Source organism: Malurus melanocephalus, unplaced genomic scaffold (genome assembly GCF_030028575.1).
Source record: "Malurus melanocephalus ecotype Western Australia unplaced genomic scaffold, MMel_1.1 scaffold_548, whole genome shotgun sequence".
NCBI lineage: Eukaryota > Metazoa > Chordata > Aves > Passeriformes > Maluridae > Malurus > Malurus melanocephalus.
Genome location: NW_026623780.1, coordinates 305,082 through 330,949, shown reverse-complemented (window position 1 = coordinate 330,949; position 25,868 = coordinate 305,082). Strand labels below are relative to the sequence as shown.

The window sequence follows — 25,868 nt, the reverse complement described above, 5'->3', positions numbered from 1 at the left end:
TATTAGTATTCTATTCCATCCCATCCCATCCCATCCCATCCCATCCCATCCCGTCCCATCCATCTCTCCCTCCCTTTAGTCCTTCCCTGGATGTGCCACAGGCAGTCCCCCCATTGCCTCTAAGGTGATGCCAGTGCTGCCCCATCCCCTCCCCCTTTCCAGGGAGAAGCGCCAAGCGGAGACACAACCAACCTCTGACTACGCTGAGCAGGATGAGGAGCGCCTGAAGCACGAGGGTGAGTGCCGGCCTCAGTGTGGCAGTGGCGGGTTGGGGGAACACCAATGCTGAGCAGCACTTTTTTTCCATGCAGCCGAAGGCATYCCCCGGAGCGGCGAGCACGAGCGCAAGAACCCAGTGGCCTTGTACATCCTTAAAGATAAGGTGAGAGCCGGCAGCACCAGCAGTGCACCAGCAGCGTCCTGGCACAAGATTCCACACATTTCCCACGGTTTTCTGTTCTTGGTTTTCGGCAGGACTCGCCGGAGGCGGAGGAGGATTCACTGCCTGAACCCCGCGGCACCGTGGAACCAGGTTACACCAGCTCGCCAGTACCAGCAGCCGGTCGCTCACCGGGACCAGTGGGGCGYTCGACTCGTCGTTACCATCGCTCGCCAGCTCGCTCACCCGCCTCGACGCGGACCCACAGGTCACCACCGGGCTCGCCGGCWCGCTCCCGCGGCGCCCCGCGGCTGCTGCGGACTGCCGGCGTCCACGTCATTCGGGAGCAGGAGGAGGCCAACGCCGTGGAGATCAGTGCCTGAGCAGGGGGGACTGTGCTCGCTTTGGTGGCAGCGTGCAAGCGAGCAGGGACACYGGCACGGCCACACTTCCGCCACCGAGCAAGCGGGGACACCGGCACAGCCCTGCTCCCACCACTGGGCATCATTCCGCTCGGCGTAAAGTCACTAATTTCCTATTGATCCCACCCAGAGCTCCCCTCTTCCGTCCCCCATCTTCCTGGGGCATCGCTTTAATGGCTTTCTCGCCGGGACGAGTGTGCAGGGAGCGTGCAGGAAGCACATGCGTGTGCAGAGAGAACATGCAAGCAGTCCACAGAGGGAATGTGCCAGAGGGCACGCGTGGAGCGTGCAGAGAGAGCGTGCAAGCACAGAATAGGGAAATCATGCATGGAGCRTGCAGGAGGGCACATGGAGTGTGCACACAGGGTGCATGGGGGCARGCACGAGGGTGTGCAGCAAGTGTGCAAAGAGAGGGTGCACAGAGCGTGCAAGAGAACATGTGGAGCCCATGGAGAGAACACGCACAGAGCGTGCAGCTAAGGCTGCACAGACACTGTGCGGAGCGTGTACCGAGTGTCCAGTGTCCGCTGAACCTGCATGGCTTTGCAAGCGTGCCAGCACTGGGTGTGCACTCCAAGCGTGCACAGAGTGTGCAGAGTGTCTGTGCAGAACGTGCATGGAGCGTGCAGAGCGAGCGTGCACGTGGGGGATTTGCATGGGACATGCATGCAGCATGTGGCGAGTGTGCAAAGAGCGTGAGCAGAGAGGTGTGCGCAGTGCTTGCACATTGAGTGTGTGTGGAAAGTGTGCACAAAGTGAGCAGCTGAGTGTGCCAGGAGCATGAGTAAGGGTGAACCTGCAGTGTTGGCACAGGGCACACACGGAGCCTGCAGTGAGTGTGCAAAGGGGATGTGCGCAGTGCTTGCACAGAGTGTGTGAGCTGCGTGTGGAAAGAGCACACACAAAGCAGCTGAGCGTGCTCGGAGCRTGCACACACGCACAGGGAGCACGCACACTGCATGTCCAGCAGCACACGCGTGTGTAAGAGCACGGTGCCCGCCCACAGTGGCACACCCGCTGCCACACGAGCTCGCCCAAGAGCGCACACGCATCAGGCGGTGTGAACCGGGGGYTCCCTCCTGCCCCCCAGCTCCCCAGCTGCCATGTCCCCCAAACGTGGGCTGGAAGCGCTGGCCCAGGCGTTGCCCCTTCRCCACGGTAGGATTTTCTGTGAAAATCCCCCGTTTTGGGGTGCACGACGCTGTCTCTCCCCCAGGCCTTTCATGGGAAATAGGTTTAGGATGAAAAGCAGAGAGCGGCCGGCCAAGCGAGCCGGGCCCTGGGGCACCCGGGGTGGGTGCCGGGGCACCCCGGAGTGCTTGGSGTGCACTACTAACCAATAAACTAAACATACTACCCGTCTGCTGGTGGCACCCTTGGGTGTCTTTGTGGGACAGGGGCCCCCAGGGTGGGGGGACACACGAGAGGTGGCTGACAACGAAGACCACACAAACCCGATGCACCTGGCTGGCACTCAAACTGGCACTTGGAGTGCTTGGGATATCTCATACTGCTCCCTTTGGTACCTACTGATGGTGTCCTCAGCTGAGACCCCATTTCTTCACAATTTGTCTTGCTCTGAATGTGGCGAAGGAAGAGGGGAATTTATTCTAATTAAATTCATTAACCGCTGGTGTCCCCCATTCCGCCACCTCCGGGTGCTGCCGGTGCCACCGTGGCGGGGCGCTCCCACTGCCCCAGGACAGCTGAGCTGTTTGTGCTCGCYGTCACCTTCCCCCCTCGGCATTTCCCGGCCCCCGCATCCGCCTATTGTACCCCCCCATCCGGAGCCGGATCCAGCCCCGGTGCTGGCAGGGAGGAACCGGGGTTTBGGGAGGAAACGGGAAGGCTGGCCAGGGCCGGCATGGCGGGCGGCTGGGAGACAGCGCTGGGCCTGGGGCTCTGCCTCGCCGCCCTGCACCGCGGAGGTGAGTGCAGCCCACGAGAGACAAAATCCACAGAGCTCTGCCCCCTGCCCCACCCCAAAACSGAGACCATGCCCACCCACTGGCATCCTCCCGCCTCCTTGTCACCCCACAGGCTGCCGCCTCCCCAGCGTGCCCACAGCACCCCAAACTCCAGCTGGTAAGGACATCTGGTGGGGGATGATACAGGTGGGGAGACCCCAGGAAAATCCTGCTCCCCCCACTCACGATGTGCCCTCCCCACCGCAGTGCTGCGGGACAATTTCCGCCTGCAGCCTGGTGATTTGGTGACCACAGCGGGGCAAGTATTGGARCTGGATTGTGTCCCCCCCTTGGGGTACCCCGAACCCTACGTTACCTGGAAGAAGGACGGGGTGACCTTGGACTTGGTAGGTGACAGGTATGTGGTCACCAAGGGGAAGTTGCAGGTGGCATCGGCGCGACGGAGCGACTCCGGGCTCTACATCTGCGTGGCAGCCAATGCGGCGGGCGAGAGGGAGAGCCGGGGTGCCCGYGTCTCTGTCCTGGGTAAGCCAAGGGGCTCCCAGGGGTGGTGGGCATATCACACCCAGCCATGGTGCCACGTCCTCAATGTCCCCCCATCCCCACAGAAAAGCCAACCATCGTGCGGCACCCGAGCGACGCCGCGGCGGTGGCCGGCAGCACAGTGGAGCTGGGTTGCATCGCCCAGGGTGACCCAGTGCCACAGGTGCAGTGGCACAAGGAGCATGGAGACCTGCCCTGGGGCAGGTAGGTGGTGGCAGGGGGGAGGTGTCCCACCCCTGGCGTGGGGACGAGGCTGATTGAGAGCTGCTGACCTGCAGGCACGAGGTGGGCCGGGACCACACTCTGCGCCTCTATGCTGTGACAGCCGCCGATGCCGGCACGTACGTGTGTACAGCACAGAGCCAGCTGGGCACCGCCGCCGCCACCACCCGCCTCCATGTGGACGGTCAGTGGCGGGACCTCCGCAGCCTCCATCATCACAGGCACCCAGGGCCATCCCGGGGTTCATCTAACAGGGTCCATCTGAAGGGGTTCATCCAAGGGGGTCATCCAGGGGAGTCTGTCCGTGGGGGTCCATTCAAGGGTGTCCATCATCCATCATGCTAAAAAGGTGGTAAAGGTCCATCCAACTGAGTCATTTAGGGGATCCATCAAAGGGGCACTTCCAAAGGTAGATCCATCTAAACGCATCCATCCAAGGGTTCCATCCAAGCAGGTCCATGTAAGGGGATCCATCTAAGGAAATGCATCGACATGGGAGCCCATCCAAGGGGGTTTATTCAAGAGTGCCCACCTAAAGGGGATTCCAGCCAACCTGGTTCCTCCAAGAGAATTCATTTAAGGGGGTCTATGCAAGGTGGAAGTACATTATAGGGGGATAGAASAAGAAGTATCCATCCAAAGGGTCCATCTAAAAAGGACATATCATGGGTGTATCATGGCAGCCCATCGCATATCCCCAAGGGCAGCACATAAAGGGGTCCATCCAAGAGGGATCCATCTAAGGGGTGTCCATCCAAGAGGGGTCCACCAAAAGGTCTGTTTCAGGGGGTCCATCCAGGTAGACATCAAGATCTCCATGTCCAGGTGTCTGAGGTGGGTGTCTGGGGAGGTGCTAGGGGACTTTGTCCTGCCTGGCGCTGCCATTGGCCTTCTTCTGCCACACAGAGCGGCTGGCAACAGGCCAGCAGGAGACTGCACCACGGGACCTGCTGGCCGTGCGGCTGCACCTGGACAATGGCACTGCRCTGCCCACTGCTGCTGTCCAGCTMCGCTGGCAGGTTGGCGTGATGCTCRGCTGTCCCCAGCRGAGGGGTGGGATGGGACACATCCCCATGTCCCACCGTAACTCGGGATCCTTCCCGTGCCCTTCAGATGCTGATGCCGGTGCCGGTGGCTGTGGGGTACATGGTGCTGTACCGCAGCCTGCTCCCAGTCACCACCTCGTGGGTCCAGCACGACGCGGGCAGGGAGCTCAGCGCCATCATCCCTGCGCTCCGCAGGGGCTACAAGTACGAGTTCAAGGTGCGGCCCTACACTGGAGGGACCCAGGGCTCAGACAGCAACACCAGGCACCTCTGGATACCTGAGGAAGGTGGGTAGTGTGTCCCCAGGGATGGCTGGGTGGAGGACAGGGAGGTCAGTTGGGGGTCCCAGGGGTTTCAGCATCCCTGTCCTGGCAGTGCCTAGTGCAGCGCCCCAGCGTGTCACCGTCAGCCAGGCCGAGACAGGGAACGGCACCGTGATCGTCAGCTGGGAGCCACCTCCTCCTGAAGCCCACAATGGCATCATCCAGGGCTACCAGGTTTGGGGTAATGGGGCTAGGGGACAGGGCTGGGGTCGTCTGACCAGGGAGGGTCGGGCCAAGGGGACCCATCCAAAAAGGGAGCCTGTTAAAGGTGGGGAGTTATCCAATGGGGGAACCATCCAAGGAGTCTGTCCAGGAGGGATTTCAATGTGGGAGTTCATCCAAAAGGGCCAGCCAAGGTAAAGGGCCATCCCAGGGCATCCAAGGGAGCCCATTCAAAGGAGTCCAGCCTAGGGGATTCATCCAAGGGGGTCCATCCAAAGCAGAATCCATCAGCGGGGGTCCATCCAAGGGGTGTTCACCCAAGGAGTTCCATTCTAGGGGCCCACAAGGGAGCCCATCCAAAGGTGTCCTTCCAAGGGGGGGTCCATCAGGGAGACTGATCTAAGGCGACTCATCCAAGTGAGTCTTTCCAGGGGGATCCATCAATGGGATCTATCAATGGGATCCATCAATTGGAGTCTATCAAGGGATATTTATCTGAAGGGGTTCATCCAAGGGGGTTCATCCACAGGGGGTCCATTAAAGGGGGGCCATCAAGGCCAATCGTCTAAGGGGACATATTCTCTTGGTGCCTGCCAGGTCTGGTCAATGGGTGAGGGCTGGCAGCGCCCTGCCAACAGGACAGTGGATGGAGCCACCCGCCGCCTGGAAACCCTCCCCCCGCACCCCGGGGCCGAATTCTGTGTCCAGGTGGCAGCTTTCAACAGCGCAGGGCTGGGGGTTCCCAGCAACGCCACCTGTGGTGTCCTGGGTAGGCAGTGGAGGGCAAGGCGGGGTGCAGGTTGGGGTCAAGATGGTGACATGAAGTGACACTGATGGCACCCCCGTAGGGCTGACAGCAGGGAGCAGCAGGGTGGTCCAGGCRCTGCAGCAGCCTGCTGTCATCGCAGCCGCTGGCTCCATGCTCTGGTTGGCCTTACTCGCCCTCCTCCTCCTCSTCTGCCAGCGCCGTGCCAGCCAGGATGCCGCCGCTCGCCACAGGTGAAAGGCCATGGGGCGGGGACATGGTGGGTCCCTGGTGTGGCAGGGATTGGAGTGCTGACAGCACCTCTGGCCCCACTGACAGCACCTCTGGCCCCACAGGCTGGTGGCCGGTGACTCGCCATGGCTCAGTGGACCCTGGAAACCCAGCTGTGCCCCCCGAAACCTCAGCAGCAGCAGCAGCCTCAGCAGCCGACTCCTGGGCAGTGACGGCAGGGACCCCCACCCCTCCAGTGAGCCCTGTGGGGGCGGGACCCCACCCACTGCCATGGGACCCCCACCCCTCCAGTGAGCCCTGTGGGGGGCAGGACCCCACCCACTCCCATGGGACCCCTACCCCTCCAGTGAACACTAGGGTTGGGACCCCCACCCAGTGCCATAGAGCCCCCACTCTCTGCCATGGAGCCCCCCAAAGGGTGTTCTGGGCCCCCCCAGCACTGTGGGACCCCCATCCGTCCCATGTGATGCCACTGGATCCCCACCCAGTTCCACAGAACCCTAACCTGCCCCAAGCCAGGTCCAGGACCCTCAGAGAGTGTATGGGACCAGCAAAGTGTACCCAAGACCCCCACCCTATGCCTGGGATGCCCACCTCGGTACCCCACATTGCCTGTCTGCAGGGCCTTGAGCAAGGACACAGAGACGCAAGGACAGAGGGGACAGGGGACATGTGCCCCATGGGTGCCCTGACCTCTCTTACTCTTCCTCAGCCCTCTCCTTGGAGCCGTCGAGCCTTGGCCCCCCCACGCCCCCCAACCGCAGCAGCCTCCGTGGGGGGCACCCCCCGCCCCTCAGGGACACGGGGTGGTGCTCTGGGGGACACCCCGGGGTGCACACCTCGCCCAGCACCCCGAACCCGGCGCCCTGGGAGCGTGCTCGCAAGAGAGGTGGGTGTGGGGGGCACACGGGGGGACGTGGGGGACACTGGGGTGATGGCCCATGGCTCTGTGTCCCCTCTCCCCCGCAGAGCTGCAGCAAGTGCACAGCACCCCGGTGCTCATAGCTGGCCCCAGCCACATCGCTGTCACCGGGAGCGGAGRCGAGTGGGGGACAGATTTTGGGCTGGCGGCCAGGTGGCCTCAGCAAGGGGGACACGAGGGTGACACCATCGCTGCCGTGATGGACAACGGGGACCCACCGGTCTTCAGCTCTCCAAAGCCACGTCGGGGCAGCATTTCACTGGCCCCTGGGATAGCCAGGTCACCCGTGACACCCCCGAGACCACCCCACGCCTGGCACCCGCCGGTGACACGGTGAGTCTGGGTGTCCCCACCTAGATGGGTGCCCTGCCACCCAACCGTTCGCTGCCAAACCCAACATATCCCTTGCACCTGCAGGTGCCCGGCCACCGTGTGCCCCAGGGACACATCTCTGGTCACCAGGCATCCCAAGGATGTGTCCCCAGTCACTGGGATCCCCAGGGACACATCTCCAGTCACGCGATGTGCCAGGGACACATCCCCAATGGCTGAGAGTCCCAGGGGTGTGTCACCGGCCACCAGGAGCCCGAGGGACATGTCCCTGATCACTGAGCACCCCAAGGACATGTTCCTGGCCAGCAGGAATCCTCAGGATGTGTCCTCGGGCCCCAGGACCCCCAGGGACATGTCACCAGCCACCAGGCACCACAAGGACTCACCAGCAGCCAAGCACCGGAGGGACACAGCTTTGGCCACCAGACACCCTGAGGACACCTCCCTGGTCACCAGGTGCCCCAGAGACCCATTACCAGTAGCCAAGTGCCAGAGGGACATGTCACTGTCCACYAGGCACCCCAAGGATTTGTCCCCAGCCAGCAGGCACCCAAAGGACACAWCCCCAGGCACAGGGCTCCCCCGGGAGATGTCCCCAGGCATGAGGCTTCCCCAGGAGATGTCCCCAGATGCAAGGCACKGCAGGGACAAGTTCCTGGCCTCCAGGTATGACAGGGACATGTCYCTAGCCAGCAAGTACCCCAGGGAGYCATCACTGGTGACCAAGCACCTAAGGGACATGTCCCTGTGCAGCAGGTACCCTGAAAATGTGTCACCAGCCCTAAGGCATCCCAAGGACACATCCATGGTCACCAGGCACCCTGAGGACATGTCACCAGTCTCCGAGCACCGCAGGGACAAGCTCTTGGGCACCAGGTACTCCAAGGATGTGTCTCAGGCCACCAGGGAGCCACCATGGTGACCATGCACATGAGGGACACGTCCCTGTACAGCAGGTACCCTGAAAACGTGTCACCAGCCGTGAGCCATCCCAAGGACACATCTCCAGTTGCCAGGCAYCCCAGGGACACAGTCGCAGCCACCAGGCATCCCCAAGAGGTGTCCCCAGACTGTGGCCACAGGAAGGACATGTTCTTGGGCATCAGCTACCCCAAGGACATGTCCCCCGGGCGCCTCTCGCCAGCGTTCAGCGACGGGGTCCTCACTCAACAGCAGGTGGCTGAGGTGCTGGAGATGGAGCAGGACACCGCCTGCTGCAGGTACTCCCCCTCCCCTGGGACACTCCCGTGATGGCAGCGTCCCCTGGTGCCAGCAGTGCCCCCTCTGTGTCCCCCACAGACCCCCRGCACCAACCGCGCCACGRTCCCTCTCACCRCTGCACACCTACGGCTACATCTAYGGGCCACCAGCCTCYGAGCTGGGTGAGGAGGAGGAGGAGGAGGARGAGGAAGAAGAGGATGAGGAGGAGGAGGAGCGCACAGCAACGAGGGGCTCGCCAGGAGGGTCTCTGCTGAATGGCTGGGGCTCTGTCTCTGAGGACAACTTTGCCAGTGCCCGCTGCAGCCTGGTGAGCTCCTGCGATGGCTCCTTCCTCCTGGATGCCAGCTTTGCCCGGGCGCTGGCCGTGGCTGTCGATGGCCTCTGCTACAGCCTTGAGGACACTGATGGGACCTATGGGGGTGAGTGAAGGGTCCCTGGATCCCCTCCCTGACCCTGAGCATCGTCACCTCCTCCAGGAAGGTGGCTCCGTTATGAAATCATGGTGATGCCACCATCTCTTGCCTGCTCCCCTGCAGGTCCCTCACCACCACCATCGCCCTTGGAGCGGATCTTTCCATCTGGGGTCTCCACCAATACCTGGGACTGGTGGAGAGTGCTGGAGGTTCCACAAAGAACGGGAACAGAGGCAGCCATGAACGGTGTCTCACAGAATGGTGTGTAGTGCCCCAGGGCCAGGGTGGTGGGCACCGGGAGTGATGAGGTGTGTCATCTGTTGCAGGGTGTTGGAAAACATTTCCTTTTCTTTCCAGRTGGCCAGGGGATGGGGATTGGCAGCCCCTGGGCCAGGGAAGGTGGTGAGCTGGGWGCAGGAGGGACAGGAGCGTGGCAGTCCCCAGGGCGCAGGACGCAGCAAGGCCAGAGTGCCGTTGGCTCAGCTAAAATCCAGCTTTATTAGGCAGTTCCCCAAACAGGGGCTCTTTGCTAGGAAAAGCCACCCACAAAGGGTGGGCAGCACCGAGGTGGGTGGGTGTCCCTCCTTATTCAGTGTTCTTGAACTTCCCAAGTATCCTCCTCCTTCCACAGTGTCCCCATCCCTTCCCAAATTCCTCATTCTTCCCCAACATCATCATCCTCCCCAAGAGTCTGCATCCCCTCTGTGTCCTTGTCCTTCAGTAGTGTCCTCCTCCTTCCCCAACATCCTCATCCCCCCAATATCCTTGTCCAGCCCACACACTGTTGGACACCCCAAGTGTCCTTGCCTTGCCCAACAACCCTTGGTTGTTGACCCCCAGACCATCCCCATCCCCAGTGACCATTTCCACTCCTTCCAACTGTCCTTGTGTTTTCTGAGAGTTCCTGTCCTTCCTCAGTGTCCTTGTCCCACCTTGACCATCTTTCTCTCCCAAGTGTCCTCATCCTTCCCAAGCCACCTGAGTGACCTTGTCCTCCGAGTCTCCTTGTTCCTCCTGATCATCCTCATTTCCAGGGTTCTCAGCCCTCCTGAGTGTCCTCATCCTTGATCAATTGTTTTGCCCGCCATTCCAGGTGTCCTTGTTCTTCTCCACCATCCTCATCCCCTGCAACCATCCTCCTTGTCCCTTACTACTGTCCTTGTCCCTCCCAAGCAATCCTGTTTTTCCCAAGTGTCCTCTTCCCCCAGCAATCCTCAATCCTTGGAAATCCCCATCCTTCCTGTGTGTCCTTTTCCCTCCAGGCACCACTGACTCCCAGCCTTCCTTGTCCCTCACCAGCATCTTCTTCCATCCACAGTGTCCTTGTCCCTCCCATGCAATCTTGACCCCCAACTGTCCCCATCCCTTTCAACCACCTCATCCCTCCCAGACATCCTTGTCCTTTTCCAGCATCCTTGTTCCTCCCAACTGTCCTTGTCTCGAGGATCCTTGCCCCACATAAGCATCCTCCTCATCCCTCTCCAGCACCCTCATCCCTCCTCAGCATTCTCATCTCTCCCAGCTGTTTGTCCCCAGGGTTCTTGTCCTTCCCTCAGCATCTTCCTTGTCCCTCCCCCGGGTCCTCCTCCCTTGAACCGCCCTTGCCCCACCCCAAGAATCCCTGTTCCCCCTCACGCTGACGCCCACTGGCCGCGAGCTCCGTCAAACCCTATTTCCGTAGAGCCACTAGGAAATTAAAGAAATGCCACCATGACCCCTGTGTTCCCATCCCCATGTCCCCAACTCTGTCACCGCCGCGCCCTCCCTTTATCGCTTCTCCTGCGACGGGCAGGGAAAGGGGGCTCCCGGGCGGCGGCAGTGGCCGCTCCCTTCKCCGCGGTCCCCCGGTGTCCGGCTGCGCCCTGAGCCGTGCCCGCGGGAGCTGGTGGAGCCGCGGGACGAGACGCTGCCCGTGGTGGAGCAGCTGCCGGACATCTGCCCGCGGGGCAGGCAGGAGGGTCTGCTGTAGGGGATGACCTCATCTGCAGGGGAGAGGACAAGGCTGGGGCTCTCCAGTGACACCCCCAACCCTTCTGTCGCGCAGGCGGTGCTCTGGCTTACCGCCGCGGGGTGGGCGGTGGGTGACCCTGCGCTCAGCCCCGCTCGGCTCCAGCTCCGCACAGGGCCCGGGGGTCTCGCCTGGCGGCGGCAGCGGCGGYGGYGGCAGCTCTGCGGCAGAGAGGGAGGAGAGGGCTCAGCTCCCCTGAGCCCCCCGAGCCCCCTATTTCTTCCTCCCACTCACCTCCCGTCTGATTTTCCCGGCGGTAGCGGCTGCATTTGGGCTTCAGGCGACTTTTGGAGATCGCCCCGCGCGGTTTCCCTGGCGGGGGAAGGGATGGCAGAGTCAGCCTCCGCAATATCCAGTGAGGCCCCCGGCCACCCAAACCGGCCCCTGGGGGCTCACCTGTGCCAGGAGGGCAGCGGGCTCGGGCTGGGTGRCCCTCGCTGGCGTCCGGAGTCACCGAGGGACTGGGTGCCTGTGGGGGGGTGCTGACGCCATGGGGGGGTCTCCTGGCAAAGAGAGGGTGGAGTGAAACCAAAGGTTGGGGCGAGTAGGATGAGGACTCGGTGGCCACCACAGTGCTGGCACAAGCCCTCCAGAGCTGTGCCAGAGGCAGGAGAAGCCATGTAGTGGTGTCACAGCTGGATGACAGTGGTGTAGGTGGTCTGAAGCATCGCAGCTGGATAGAAGTGCCACAGCTGGATCACAGCACACAGCTGGGCTGGCAAAGGGGACTGGGATAAGAGCAGTGGGGCAGCGAGGGGCAAGGACCACAGCCTGGCTGTGACAGCATGGCTGGCCTGCAATGGCACACCTGGAGCACAACTGGACAGCGGTGTTGCAATGACACTGGTAGATTGCAGCTGCACAGCTGAATCATGACACAGATCACAGCACAACTGAATCACAACCATGCAGCTCGATTGCAGCTGCGCAGCTGGATCACAGCACAGCTGGATTGCAACCAGACAGCTAGACTGCAGCTGCACAGCTGGAGCACAGTGACACGCCAGCATGGTGATGGCACAGGTCGGTCATGGCAGAGCTGGATCATGTGGCACAGCTGGATGGTGATGGCCCACCTGGCTCGTGGTGATGCAGCTGCATTTCAATGCCCCAGTCAGCCCACAGTGCCATGGATGTGTCATGACAGYATGGCCAGAGCACAGCTGGAGAGCAGGGGTGGATGGTGGCATCATGGATGGATCACAAAGAGACACTTGGACCATGGCAGGACATSCAGATTGCATTGGGGCACCCAGACMCCAMYRGCATGGCCRSACCATGGTGRCWCAGCAGGAYCAGACCATGGTAACGTGGCTGGACTGTGATGGGACACCCAGACCATGGTGGGACATCCAGACCCTGATCCAGAGTCSAGTGATAAGGGCAGTATGGTCGAAYAGTGGGACTGGATCATGRAAAYAGCACTGGGCATGGCATCCAGACCTCAGTGGGACACCTGGACCTCAGGTGACACATCTGGACCTCAGAGGCATGGCTGGACCATGACAGCACAGCAGAGCCAAATGGTGACAAAATGGCTGGGTTGTGATGGAACATCTGGACTGTGGTGGGGCATCCTGACCCCAACAGAACATCTGGACCCCAATAAAACACCTGGACCCTAATGACACAGCTGGACCATGATGGCATGGCAGGCCTGGATAGTGACAACATGGCTGAACTGCGATGGAACACCCAGGCCATGTTGGGACATCTGGACCTCGATGGGACATCCAGACCCCAATGGCACAGCCACACCAAGCAAGGCCCGTCTCCTACCGGGGCAGGCGGGAGCTATCAAAGTCGCGGAGGCGAGGGATGTCCTCTGCGGTGCGAGGTGACGGCGTCAGGGTGGCGGTGGAACGACAGCCAGAGGAGGTGGTGGGTGAGGAAGCAGCAGTGGCACAGGGGGTGTCCTCACCAGGGTACCACACCTCCATCCCCAGCCTGCAGGGTGGACACCACAGGGTAGGTGCTGGGGGCAGCACACCCAGTTTCCAAGCACCCACACTCACCCTTGGGCTGCCTCTTCCTCTTCTTCCTCCTCTTCCTCCTCCTCCTTCTCCTCCTGGGCACACTGGCTGAGCTCACTGGCTGAGGGCGGCGGGGGCAGCAGCTCTGCCCAGCTCACCGCCGGTGGTTTCACTGCTTGCCCCAGCTTTGSTTTGGCCCCTGTGCCAAGGAGGGATGCTGGGGGGGCTGTGGGGAGGGCACCGCACCTCCAGCACCCATCTGTGCCCCCACCCACCCGACCACCCTACCGTGCTCAGCCCGGCCGCGGGGCACCTGGGAGACTGCAGCATCCATGGGCTGGGCCCCCTCCCCAGGATAGGAGGTGCCATACTGCGAGAAGGGACGGGGGAAGGTGCAGTGATCCTCACTGTCAACCTCGATGGTGCTGTAAACCGGTCCCTCGGCAGCCCCGGCTCCAAACTGCTCCGTCTGGGCGATGTAACGAGTGATGCCGGCATCTGCGGAGGGTGGCCAGCACCATCAGGGCTGATCCCCTCGTGACCCTCTCGATCAGAGCCACCAGCCCCACGCTGACCCCTCACCGTTGTAGTATCTCTCAGAGGTCCCCAAGCAACCAGCAGCACTGGCTGTGCCACCACCGTGCCACGCATCCAGCAGCCACGGGTAACCACCGCCTGCGGCTGCCCTGCAAGGGGATGGGGTGAAGGAGTGCTGGTGGTCAGCCCTGGGGCTCCCTGCAAGGGGAGGGGGTGAAGGAGTGCTGGTGGTCAGCCCTGGGGCTCCCAGCGAGGGCAGGGGATGGGGGGCGTTTTACCTGGGGCTGCTGCGCACTGGAGCTGGGAAGGCGACTGTGGAAAGAGATGGGGGTGAGGGCAGCGAGAGGCCATACAGGGACCCCGCAGCACCTGTGGGCTTACCAGTGGGTGTGTAGGCAAAGGATGCTGCAAAGAGAGGGRTGGGGGTGACTGATGGGTGGTGGGGGAGCAGGGAGGGGTCCCAGGGGCAGCACCCCCTGTACCGGTGAAGTGGCTGAGCTCCTTCTTCCTCCGGCGGCGGCTGTAGAGCCAAGCAGCGAAGGCAGCGAGGACGACCCAGCAAGCCCCACCGACGCCGGCGATGAAGGCCGGCTGCCTGGCTACCTCGGCAAAATGCTCAGCCAAGCTGCTCCCGCCTGCCGGCCCCACGTCCCGCTCCACCAGGGGGGCTGCAAGTGACACAAAGAGGGACACACCGGCGGGGTGCCGAGGAGCCATCCCCAGCACTGCAGTGGGTGGCCCCGTGTGTCCCACCCACGGGTGCAGCTGTGACAATGAGGGACTCACCAATGTGGATGGGGACAGGGGCACTGCGGGCACCCACACCGGCGCTGGTGGCAGCRGCAACTTCGGCACGGTAAGGGACCCCAGGGACTAATCCCTGCAACACCGTGGCCAGCACCGTCCCCTCCACGCTCTGGTTGATGTGGAAGCGGCTCTCATTGCCCAAGCACCAAATCTGGTAGGGGACAGGGGGAAAAGATGGGGGACACCCATAAGGACACCAGGACACRGTGTCATGAGTGGACAGAGGGGACCTGCCACACCCCTGCTGCTGCCCACCCTTACCCGGTAATCACGGATGACACCATTCTGCTCTGCCGGCGGTGGTGGCTGCCACGAGATGCGGACRCTGGTACCATTCCCCGCCACACTGACAGCTCGTGGTGGGGCACTGGGAGCTGCAGGTGGGGGACACATGGGGTGTCACCTCCAGCTTGTCTCCAGGGACTGCACTATCCCCTCCATCCCTACACTCACCCGCTTCAGGGGTGCGCAGGGCACGCACAGCGCTGTCGGGCCCGTGGAGGTGATGAAAATAGGGTCGGACCTTGACCTCGTAGTCCTGGCCCCGGCGCAGCTCAGTGAGCAGGGCCCCCCTCTCGCCCGGTGCCCACACCATCTGTGCCTCCTCCCAGCGCCCGCCGCGCCGCCGGTACAGCACCCGGTAGCCCTGCAGGAACGGCGCTTGGCGCTCCACCTGAGGGCCCAAGGGAAGGGTGCCTTGGGGGGATGCTCGACACCGAGAACCCTGTACCAGCAGCAAGGGTCAGCACTCACGGTCCAGGAGAGGTGGACGGTGCCCAGTGGCAGCACCACAGGTTCCTGCAGGTGCACAGACACTTGTGCCAGYTCCTGCTGCACCTGCTCGGGATCCAGGTCTGGCTGCATGGGGGTGGTGTCTGCTGGAAACACGAGAGGGTGGAGGAACTATGAGTGGAGGGTCTCCATTGGCATCACAAAGTGAAGATGACACCCCATACCCATGGAGGGTCCATGGGGAACTCCACTCGCATCATCCATGGGCAAGGATGGACCCAAAGATTTTGGGTGCATGGGCACCTCCATTGGTGTCACCATGTGGAGATGGACCCAACAGTGATGGCTTCAGGGACACCTCCATGCATGTCACCAAGTGGGAATAACCCAATGTTGGGGGATTCATGGACACCTCCATTGGTGTCGCTACAGAGGGATGGACCCAAGGGTGGGAGTCCATGGACACCTTCCTTGGAGTCACCACATAGGGATGGACCCAAGGGTGGTGGGTTCATGGACACCTCCACTGATGTCACCACATAGGGATGGACCCAAGGGTGGTGGGTTCAGGGACACCTTCATTGGTGTCACCACATGGGGATGGACCCAAGGGTGGTGGGTTCAGGGACACCTCCACTGGCTGGGTCTCACCTTGGGTGCGCACAGGCTCCGAGATGCCGCTGGGGTCACTGAGGCCGTAGGCATTGACCGCCCGCACCAGGAACAGGTAGACAGAGTCAGGGACGAGGCCACTCACTGTGTGGGTCTCACTCTCCACATTGGCTGCCACTGTCTGCCATGGGCCACCCGCCTCCTGGCTGCCAGGGGACAGGGGTGACTCATGACAGGGTGGAATCACCACCACATCATCCCTGCAGCCAGAGAAGAGGGATGTGTGATACCTGAAAGCCTCCACTATGTAAGAGGTGACATSGGTGGCACCGCTGTCCTCGTTCCCTTTCCAGCTCAGGGTGACACTGGTTTTGGTAACGTTGGTGACCACAGGGGTGGAGGGTGGCCCAGGGAGGAGACCRGGTGCAGGGGAAGACAGGGACAGGTCGGATTCATCACCTGCAGGGAGATGCATGGAGGTCTGGGGTTGACTTTGCTCCCGGTGCCACGGTGTCCCCGTGGCAATGACATCTCCATGACCCACCTTGCACCTCCAGGGTGCTGCCCCAGTGCATCTCACCCGCTGGGCTGGTGGCCACGCACTCGTAGAGCCCGGAGTCTCTCACCTGCAGGGGGAAGAGCTCCTGCCCCATCACCCTGAGCACCATCACCTCATCATTCACCACCCTGAGACCCCACCCTGCTCGTACCCTCCACCCTGAGCACCCATCTCCCTTTGCTCCACCCCTGGCACCCACTGCCCCTTCCCTCCCTCCCTGCCGTGCCCCCACGCGTGCCCCTGCCGGGGCCGGCTCACCCGGAGGCCGGTGATCTGCAGGGTGCCGTTCTCCAGCAGGCTGGCACGGGGCTGGACACCTACCAGGGCACTSCCATCCTTCAGCCAYCCCACACTGCCCAGGGGCTCGTGGMSMCCCAMTCCACAAGGCAGCCGCACTGTGGCCCCCACGGGCAGCACGGTCCGGTTAGTGGCAAGCAGGCTGATCACGGGCGGGTGGAGTTCAGTGGGTGCTACTGGGTGAGAATTGGGAATTGCTGCCTGGTGGGGTGGATGCCACTCGTGTACTGAATGTGCCAGTTCTCCACTGGCACTGGACTTACCTCCGGTCACCTCCAGGCCTGCCCTGGCCAGGACACTGCCGGCCACACTGATGGCCTGGCACAGGTAGTGGCCAGCATCACTGGGCTGGACATTGACGATGGTCAAAGCACCACTGGGGCTCACCCAAACACGGCCAGAGGGGATCGGGGGCTGGCCCGGGAACAGCAGGGTCTGGGGAGGGAGTGGGATTAGTGGGGTGAGGGAGGGGAGGATGGGATGCAGGGGATGGGATGGGGACAGGGTTAGGGATGGGAATGGGAATGAGACTGGGGACAGCAATAGGGGTGGGGAAGGGGATAGGGACAGGGACGGGGACGGGACGGGACGGGACGGGACGGGACGGGACGGGATGGGATGGGATGGGATGGGATGGGATGGGATGGGGACAGGGATGGAATAGGGACTGTGATGGGGACTGGTTGAGTGTGAGGTTGAGATTGGTGAGGTTGGGATGGGGTTGAGATGGGGCTGAGGTGGGAATTGAGGTGGGGATTGCAATGATAACGGGATGGAATGGAAATGGTGATGGTATTGGGATGAGGATGGAATGGGGGCCATGGATGGGGGGCAGACTGGGATGAGGATGGGTTCCTGACTGGGTCTGGGGTCAAGGACAAGGAAGGGGAAGGACACAGACCTGGCTCCCCTCCTTCTGCCAAAAGACAGCGGGTGGTGGRTTGCCCTTGCTCTGGCACTGGAAAGTCACGCTCTGGCCGGGGGTGACAGCTTGGTCGTGGGGCCCGGTGACAAGCTGAGGTGGCACTGCAGCAGTGTGGGGAGAGACAMRGGTTTGTCTGGGCACTCCACYRGCACCCAAGGGYGCTCCCAGAGCCCCCTTACCGTGCACAGTGAGGGTGCCCGATGCCTCCGACCTGCCCACGCTGTTGTCGGCCACGCAGGTGTAGGTGCCCTCATCCTCCACCTGCAGCCGGCTGAGCCGCAGGGTGTTGTCCGGCAGCACCTCCCACCTGCAGGGAACCCCGCCAGGCCGTGGCACCAGCAGAGTGCCAGGGCACCAGGAGGGTGTGTCACATGTTTGGGATGCAATGAGGATGCAGGATGYGACAGGAATGTGGGATGTGATGGGTACGATGGAAATCTGGAATGCAAGGAGAGTGGGAGAGATGCAATGGGGATGTGATGGGGATGGGGATGAAATGCAGATGTAGGATGTGGCGAGGATATGGGATGTGATTGGATTTGGGATGCAGTAAGAATGTGAAATGCACTAGGGATGCAGGATGTGCTGAGGATGGAGAATGCACCAGGGTTATGGGATGCAATTACTCAATGCCACGAGGATGCCAGGTGCTCCAAGCACACKGGGTTGGCACACACTGATGCCACCCAGCTGCACCACAGAACCCCAGCTGGCCTCGGTGCCCCTCAGCCACCCCCTCACCCCCACTCACCTTCCCRGTGGCATTTCACCCTCCTCCTTGCGCCAGCGCACCGATGGCTGGGGATCCCCCACTGCCTCACAGGAAAACTCCGCTGTCCCCTCCACCAGCACYGCCTGGTTGTGGGGCCTCTTGCCAAATGCTGGACGCTCTGCGGGGTGGCTGTCAGTCCCACCAGCATAGCACCCACCTCCCTGACACCCCAAAAATTAAATCCCCACGCACCAAAGACAACCAGCTCGGCTGGCTCGCTGTCCCTCTCCCCCACCACRTTGGTGGCCACGCAGACGTAGACGCCAGCATCGCTCTTGTGAGTACTGGCCACCATCAGCTTCCCACCGCGGATCTGCAGGAAGTACAGCTCACCCTGCATCACTGCAGCATCCCACATCCCCTAAAAATCCCACATCCACACTGCATCCCGTGTTCCCACTACATCCCATATCCCCAACACATCCCATATCCACATGGCATCCCACATCCACACTGTATCCTACAGCCCATTGCATCCAATATTCCCATCATATCCTACATCCCCATTGTGGACACACACATCACATCTCCTATTCCCATAAAATTCTGCATCCCATTGCACCTCATACCCCCACTGCATTCCAAATCCTCATTGCATCTCTCATCCTGACTGCATCCTGCATCACCATCACATCCTATGTTCTCATTGCATCTCACATTCCCATTGCACCCACACTCATCACATCCCAGATTTCCATCCCAAATCRCTGATGCACCCCATATCCCTGTCCCATCCTACATCCCATCTCATCCTGTATCCATCACATCCCACATCCAACTCTCTGTTGCATCCCACATTCCTATCGCATCCCCATCACACTCAGATTTTCACTGCATTCCACATCCTCGCTGCACCCGCAACTGCATCCCATACCACACCCCCATTGCATCCCCCATCCCTGTAACATCCCACATCCACCCCTGCAACATCCCACATCTCCACTGCATCCTGCATCCCTGTAACATCCCACATGCCCCCCGCATCCCGCATCCCTGTAACATCCCACATCCCCCTGCATCCTGTACCACGCAATATCCCATATCCCCACCACATCCCTGTAACATCCCACATGCCCCCTGGCTCCCCCATCCCTGTAACATGCCACATCCCCACTGTATCCCACATCCCTGTAACATCCCACATCCCCCCCCACATCCCTGTAACATCCCACAACCCCACTGCATTTCTGCAATATCCCACATCCCCACTGCACCCTCCATCCCTGTAACATCCCACATCCCTGTAACATCCCACATCCCCACTGTATCCCCCATCCCTGTAACATCCCACATCCCTGTAACATCCCACATCCCTGTAACATCCCACAGCCCCACCGCATCCCGCATCCCTGTAACATCCCACATGCCCCCCACATCCCCCATCCCTGTAACATCCCACATCCCCACCACATCCCTGTAACATCCCACATCCCGGTAACATCCCTCTAACATCCCACATCCCCACTGCATCCCTGTAACATCCCACATGCCCCCCACATCCCCCATCCCTGTAACATCCCACATCCCCACTGCATCACCCTCTCCCTGGCTCTGGCCCCCACCCCTCACCGTCAGGCGCTCGTCCTTGTCGCTGACCCGCACTCCGTTCTTCTTCCAGGASACGCTGGGCTCGGGATGGCCGCGGGGCGGGACGCACTCCAGCACGGCCGGTTCTCCGGCCGCCACCACCACATCCCCGGGAGGCTGCCGGAAATCGTCCCGCAGCACTGCGGGGACACGCCAGCCTCAGCTCGCCAGCCCTGCACCGCCCGGCCGGGGGCAGCCCCGGGGGCATCATCTGCTATGGCCTGAGTCGGCTTTAACAGATTTTAATTTATCTTCATTGATTTTACTCGGTTTTCAAATATTTTAATTTGTTCTCATTTATTTTCAGGTATTGTCAGTTATATTCCTCTCTTTTTATTTTTTTTACCGCATTTTCACTTATTTTTTGCATCTTTCCAGTAATTTCCACTTATTTTCACTTATTTACAATTATTTTCATTTCTTTCATTATTTTCATTTCTCTGCACCGATTTGCACTTGTTTTATTTTTCATTTATTTCCACTTACTTTCAGTTATGTTCACTTAATTTAATTTCTCTTTTTGCCATGTTTTAATTATTTTTCCATTATTTACATTCATTTTCACTTACTTCCTTACTCTTATTATCATTTCCTTTTACTTGTTTCCTTGTTTCATTAGTTTTCACTTAGTTTCATTTGTTTTCACTTAGTTTAATTTGTTTTTTCACTTAGTTTCACTTAGTAAATTCCTAATGTTTCTCACTTATTTGAAATTATTTCTCATTTCACTTACTTTGTTTCTCCCTGCTTTGAATTTATTTTTCATTTCTATTCACTTATTTTATTTATTTCTCACTTCGAATTTACTTTTATTTCTATTCACTTATTTATTTCTAATTATTTGCCCTTATTTTCCCCTCTTTTTGCAAGGCAGCCTGGGGATGTGAGAGCCCCTTGTCCCGCTGCTGCCGGAGCACGATGGGCTCAGGGGTGATACCACAACCCCAAATTCCGCCCYCCTAAATCCCCCCAAAAGCCAATTCAGGACTCACCAGCCACCTCCAGGGAAGCATTCCGGCTGGTGGCCTCCCCCAGGTAATTCCTGGCCACGCACACATAGACCCCCTCGTCGGGCTTTCCCCTCCTCCCGTGCAGGATCCGGAGGAAGAAGAGCGATCCCCCCGGGAGGAGCGTGCGGTGCGAGCGGGGATCCTCCCGGTCCGTCTCCACCCTCTCGCCGTCCTTGTACCACTCCACCGCCGGCGCCGGGCGCCCCTCGGCCTTGCAGCTCAGCGTGGCCGGCTCCCCCTTGGACACCAGCAGGTCCGTGGGGTGCTCCACGATGCGGGGAGCCGTGTCCTCCAGCTGAGCCTGGGATCCTGCAGGGAAAACGGGAGGGGTAGGGAGCGCGGTCTGGGGGGCTGAGCATCCTTGGGTGATCCGGCGCGTTCCTGGCTTTGTGTGTAAGTTTTAAGTTTGTTCCCGATTTGCTCGGGAGGTTGGAGGTGAGAAGGAGCGTGGCCGGTGTCAGCCCAGCGCATCCCACTCTTCCCCACCCCGGGGCGGGTGCCGGTGGGGAGGGAGCAACATCGGGAGGGTCCAGTGGGACAAAGCAGCTTCGATCCCAGTAATGGCCTTTTCCACCCAGTTTCCTCAGCTGGAAAATGCCTTTTCCACCCAGTTTCCAGCTGAGCAAATGGGGTTGGGGCTAAATTCACCCCAAACGGGGATTTTCCTATCACCTGCAAGCGCTGATTTTATGTAGCAGAGCCAGTCGTTCTGGGCTGCAGAAAATGCTTAATTTTAAGTTTTAAAAAGCCCCGTATTGGGGCTGTGGGACTGTTCCAGAAAAGTCCCCCTTCTGGGACACGGGAATTAATGGACGGTCATTAATGCCGGKGTAATTAATGCTCATTAATGCTGGGGCCGGCTGGGCTGAAGCACACGTGTCCCCTGCGCCGCCGGGGGTGGCTTGGCAGGTCGGTCCCCAAGTGTCACCACCGGCCCAGCGGCACCGGTGCACACCATTGCACACCCAGACACACGTGTGCACATGCCTTGGGTCTGCATGCACCTGCATGAGCACAGACACGTGTGTGCACATGGCTTGGGTCTGCATGCACCTGCATGAACACAGACACGTGTTTGCACATGCCTTGGGTCTGCATGCACCTGCATGAACACAGACACGTGTGTGCACATGCCTTGGGTCTGCATGCACCTGCATGAACACAGACACGTGTGGCGATGCCACACGTGTATGTTCACACACGTGTGGGCAGTCATGCCAGGGAGTGCACACAAACACAGACACTCACTGGGATTTGTGCAGGTGCAGGTGCACACGTGCATTGCACACACACGTGCATGTGTGCACATGTGCATTGTACATACACGTGCGTGTACACATGTGGGCAGTCACACAGAGGTGCGTGCACACACACGTGCAGGCACACACGTGTACTTGCACTCATACACACACACGCACGCATGTCCATTCCTGCAGGGTGTGCATGCACACAGACATGCATCGAGGTGGGGGGTATCCTTACACACACATACATGTGTTCAGGCATGCAGAGGTTCATGCACACACACRTATTCACACATGGGTGTGTGTGTGCGGACAGGCTGCACACGCATATGCACATACATGGACGCACACACAGGGCCATGCACATCCATGCACACATGCAGGCACACGCATGCACACTGTACATACACCCACACACGCACACTGTACATACATGCACCCACTTGCACACATATGCAAATGCATGTACACATATGCACACATATGCCCACACGTGCACATGCATGTACGCACATATACACACATGCACATGTCGGTACGTTGCACATACACACACATGCACACGGCACATGCATGCACACACATGTACACACATGCACGCAACACACACATGCACATATGCACACACATGCACGCTGCACATATACCCACACATGCACAGTATACATGCATGCATCCATATGTACACACATGTAAACGCATGTACACACGTGTACATACATGCACCCATATGCCCACAGCTGCACATGCATGTGCATGCATGCACACACATGCACTCACATGTACACACATGCACTCACATGCACACCGCACATACACGCACACTGCACACGTGTGTTTCCCACTTGCACACGCCCTTCCCCTGCTCCCCCCCATCGTGGGCAGGATGCAGCCATTCGGGGTGCCCRTGGGGTTGCCATGGGGACGGGATGTGGCTGCCATGGGGACGGAAGCGATGCTGCAGGGCACTGGGTACCCCCGGGGGGCACAGCAGGGACCGAGGGGGCCGCAGCTGGCCCGGTGGCTAATTGGGACAAGCAGGGGGTCAGGGCAGGCTCCTTCCTGTGCCCGGCTGGCTGTGCAGGGGCAGGGGGTCCTAGGGGGTTTGGGARCACCCCCTCCCCTCACCAGCCACCCAGGGCCAGCTGGACCGGGACATTCAGACTAAAAAAAGAGAGGAGAAGCTCCAAATTGTCAAAATTCAGGCAGATACCCTCTCCCTCATCCCTCCTCCACCCCTGCTCCATCCCAGCTAGGGGACATGGGGCTGGTTTGGGGACATGGGGAGGATTAGGGCACACGGAGCTGGTTAGAGGACACTGGGATGGTTTAGGAATGTAGAGAAAGTTTGGGAACACGGAGATAGTTCCAGTTTGCAGTCTGGGGATTGGCTTGGGGACGCGGGAGTGGTTTGGAGACATGGAGTCTCCCCTAGTTGTGTCTCGGAGTTGGTTTGGGCACACGGGGAGAGTTTTGGGACAGTGGGTTGCCCCTGGTTTGGAGTCTGGGGATTGGTCTGGAGACATGGGGACAATTTGAAAATGCCGTGTCCGTCCCAGCACATGGTCTGGCAGTTGATGTAGGAACACGGGACAGTTTGGGAACAGGGGGCTGCTTGCAGTTCAGGATTTGGGACTGGTTTGGGAACACCGGGTCAGTCCTCACTTGGGGAGAGTGGGCTGCTCTCGGTTTGGGGTCGTGGACACTATCTAGGGACACCACATCACTCCTGGGAGTGGGTCTGGGGACAGGGAGCAGCTCCCAAATGGGGGACAGGGTGTTGTGGGGACACTGGGTCAGTTCCGGAGTTGGGACATGGGGCAGGTCCCGGTTTGGGGACAAGGGGACAGGAATGCAGKGTCTGTGCTGGCGGGGTCTCAGCTGGGGCTGGGGGCTGCGGGCGACTTCCAGCACCCCGGCTGCACCCAGGACAGGAACCCCGGGACAGRGGGACAGAAAGAGCGGGGACCACGTACCGTTACCGGGGGTGAGATCGGGCAGGTGCAGCGTGGCGATGGAGCGGTTGATGCCGAGCAGGAGAGAGGAGTTGGAACCTTCGGCTCCCAGCGAGTCGGCGAACAGGTTCATCTGCAGCAGCGTCTTCAGCAGGTACCGCAGCATCCTGCCCCGCCTCGGCTCTGCTGGGCTCGGCTGAGAGCGGCTGGGCTCGGCTCGGCTCTGCACGACACGCCCCGGCACGGCTAAGACTGGCTCAGGTCGGTCCGGCTCAGCTCAGTTCGGCTCTGCTCGGCTGGGCTCGGCTCAGTTCAGCCCAGTCCGGCTCAGTTCAACCCAGCCCGGCTCAGCCCGGTCCGGCTCAAATCAGTTCGGCTCTGTTCGGCTGATTTGGGGCTCAAATCAGTTCAGCTCTGCTCGGCTGGGCTTGGTTCAGTTCAGCCCAGTCCGGCTCTGTTCAACCCAGTCCGGCTCGGTTCAACCCAGCCCGGCCCGACTCGGCTCAGTCCAGCGCGGCTCAGCCCAGCCCGACTCAGTCCGGCTCCGCTCACCTCAGCCCGGCTCGGCTCAGCCCGCGGCACCGCCCCTCGGGTGGGGGACGGGCCAGGGCGGCGCTGGGGCGGGGTGATGGGGGTGTCCCTGTGTTCCCTCCCGTCCCTGAGAAGCGGGATGGGGATGGGGATGAAGGCGGGGGTGTCCCGTGTGGGGTGGGGGCTTCATGGTGGAGGGGAGCTGGGATGATTTCTGAGGGGGCAGAGGAAAAGGGGGGTCCTAGGGCTGGAGGGAGGAGAGGGAAGGGAGGCAGCAGCTCCCTCTCTTCACCCCAAATTACGGGACACCACATGGGGCTGCTGTGACCCCCCTCAGTGCACCCTGAAAGGCAGCATCACCCCACACCCCACGGGAGAATGCGCTCGAGTGAGTAACATACCCCAACCCCAGGGTGTGCTGGTAGGGGTGGGGACACTTTGGGGGTGCTGGGACCACCAGTGGCTTTGAATTGGCAGMGTGGTGGGGGAGGGGGTGGGGAGAAACACCAAGAAATCAGCGCACGGTGCYATTGAATCCGTAAGTAGCAATTGGCCACTTAATTGATGTGTTGGGGCTGATGAGGAAAGCGGTGAGCCTCCTCCAGCGAGCCCCTTGTAGGGGCCCGTGGGGCGTTCGGGAGGGGGTCGTTAGGGACGTTCATTATAGGGGGGCCGCTGGAGGGGCTCGTCACRGGATTTTATTAAGGTGGCACTTGGAATAGGGTAAAAATGGGGGAAAAGGGGAAATCGGGAGTGTGGGGTACCTGGAAGGGGCTCAGGGAAAAAGGGGAGGTGGGGAGGAGAAGGGGCAGTGGGGGAGGGGCAGGGGGACACGCGTGTGGGTGTGCACATCTGGGACACTGGGAGGGAGAAGGGGCCTCACATCTGCACGCACAGCAGCAGGTGAAATGTGCCCACGCGTGTTTGCACATCTGGGTCCCCCAGGATGGTCACATCTGGAGGACTTGGGGCACAGCTGRGGAGCGGGGAGGCTTTTCCATACACATCTGGGGCACCAGGGATCTCCAGGATGTTCACATCTGGGGGGGTTGGGCGGTCTGGGGTATGCAGCTGCATTCAAACAGCTGGAGAGGTCCCTGCTGTCACAGCTGGGCACGCAGCTGGAGGTGCAGGGATGCTCAARCACATCTGGAGAGCCAGGTGGTTTCCATTTGTGCACATCTGGAGAGCCAGGTGGTTTCCATTTGTGCACATCTGGAGGCACAAAGTGGGAAGCGAGTGCACATCTGGAGAGTGTGCACATCTGGAGAGCTTGCCCAGATGTGGCTGGCTGGCTTTTCTTCACCCAGAGCTGTGCTGAGGCTGCACACAGGTGCACATCTGGACCACCCAGCCTCGCCAGCATCCTTTGAGCTCCCCATTGCCCGTCGAATCCTCCAGGTGTCCG

At 60.5% G+C, this 25,868-nt stretch overlaps 3 protein-coding genes across 3 annotated transcripts in view; 2 read left to right on the top strand and 1 right to left on the bottom strand.

Moving 5' to 3' along the window:
* The window catches only part of HEPACAM (hepatic and glial cell adhesion molecule), a 5,254-nt gene extending 3,944 nt beyond the window's left edge, over positions 1-1,310 (top strand). Inside the window, exons 5-7 of the mRNA XM_057382084.1 lie at positions 163-236; positions 312-382; positions 475-1,310. Coding sequence (XP_057238067.1) covers positions 163-236; positions 312-382; positions 475-762 — 433 coding nt within the window. The 3' untranslated portion in view covers positions 763-1,310. The remainder of the gene's footprint in view (positions 1-162; positions 237-311; positions 383-474) is intronic.
* Positions 1,311-2,650: 1,340 nt separating this feature from the next.
* On the top strand, positions 2,651-10,642 carry ROBO4 (roundabout guidance receptor 4). The gene is made up of 19 exons (XM_057382069.1): positions 2,651-2,729; positions 2,842-2,886; positions 2,976-3,254; positions 3,338-3,476; positions 3,551-3,678; positions 4,401-4,513; positions 4,608-4,827; positions 4,916-5,037; positions 5,623-5,794; positions 5,874-6,024; positions 6,127-6,257; positions 6,735-6,911; positions 6,992-7,277; positions 7,362-7,943; positions 8,031-8,153; positions 8,234-8,497; positions 8,577-8,917; positions 9,035-9,172; positions 9,269-10,642. Exons 1-19 carry the CDS (start codon positions 2,666-2,668, stop codon positions 9,412-9,414), a joined length of 3,621 nt encoding a protein of 1,206 aa, XP_057238052.1. The 5' UTR covers positions 2,651-2,665; the 3' UTR covers positions 9,415-10,642.
* Positions 10,643-10,678: 36 nt separating this feature from the next.
* ROBO3 (roundabout guidance receptor 3) lies at positions 10,679-24,466 on the bottom strand. The gene is given in 26 exon segments (XM_057382068.1): positions 10,679-10,893; positions 10,973-11,080; positions 11,154-11,231; positions 11,316-11,422; positions 12,699-12,866; positions 12,935-13,091; positions 13,181-13,390; positions 13,475-13,578; positions 13,708-13,834; positions 13,912-14,192; positions 14,194-14,387; positions 14,498-14,610; positions 14,690-14,909; positions 14,990-15,114; positions 15,620-15,786; positions 15,871-16,039; positions 16,125-16,206; positions 16,398-16,609; positions 16,700-16,871; positions 17,338-17,462; positions 17,541-17,668; positions 18,113-18,251; positions 18,326-18,446; positions 19,703-19,860; positions 20,713-21,039; positions 23,951-24,466. Coding segments are annotated over 26 exon segments (4,152 nt in total). The 5' UTR covers positions 24,096-24,466.
* Positions 24,467-25,868: the final 1,402 nt, after the last annotated feature.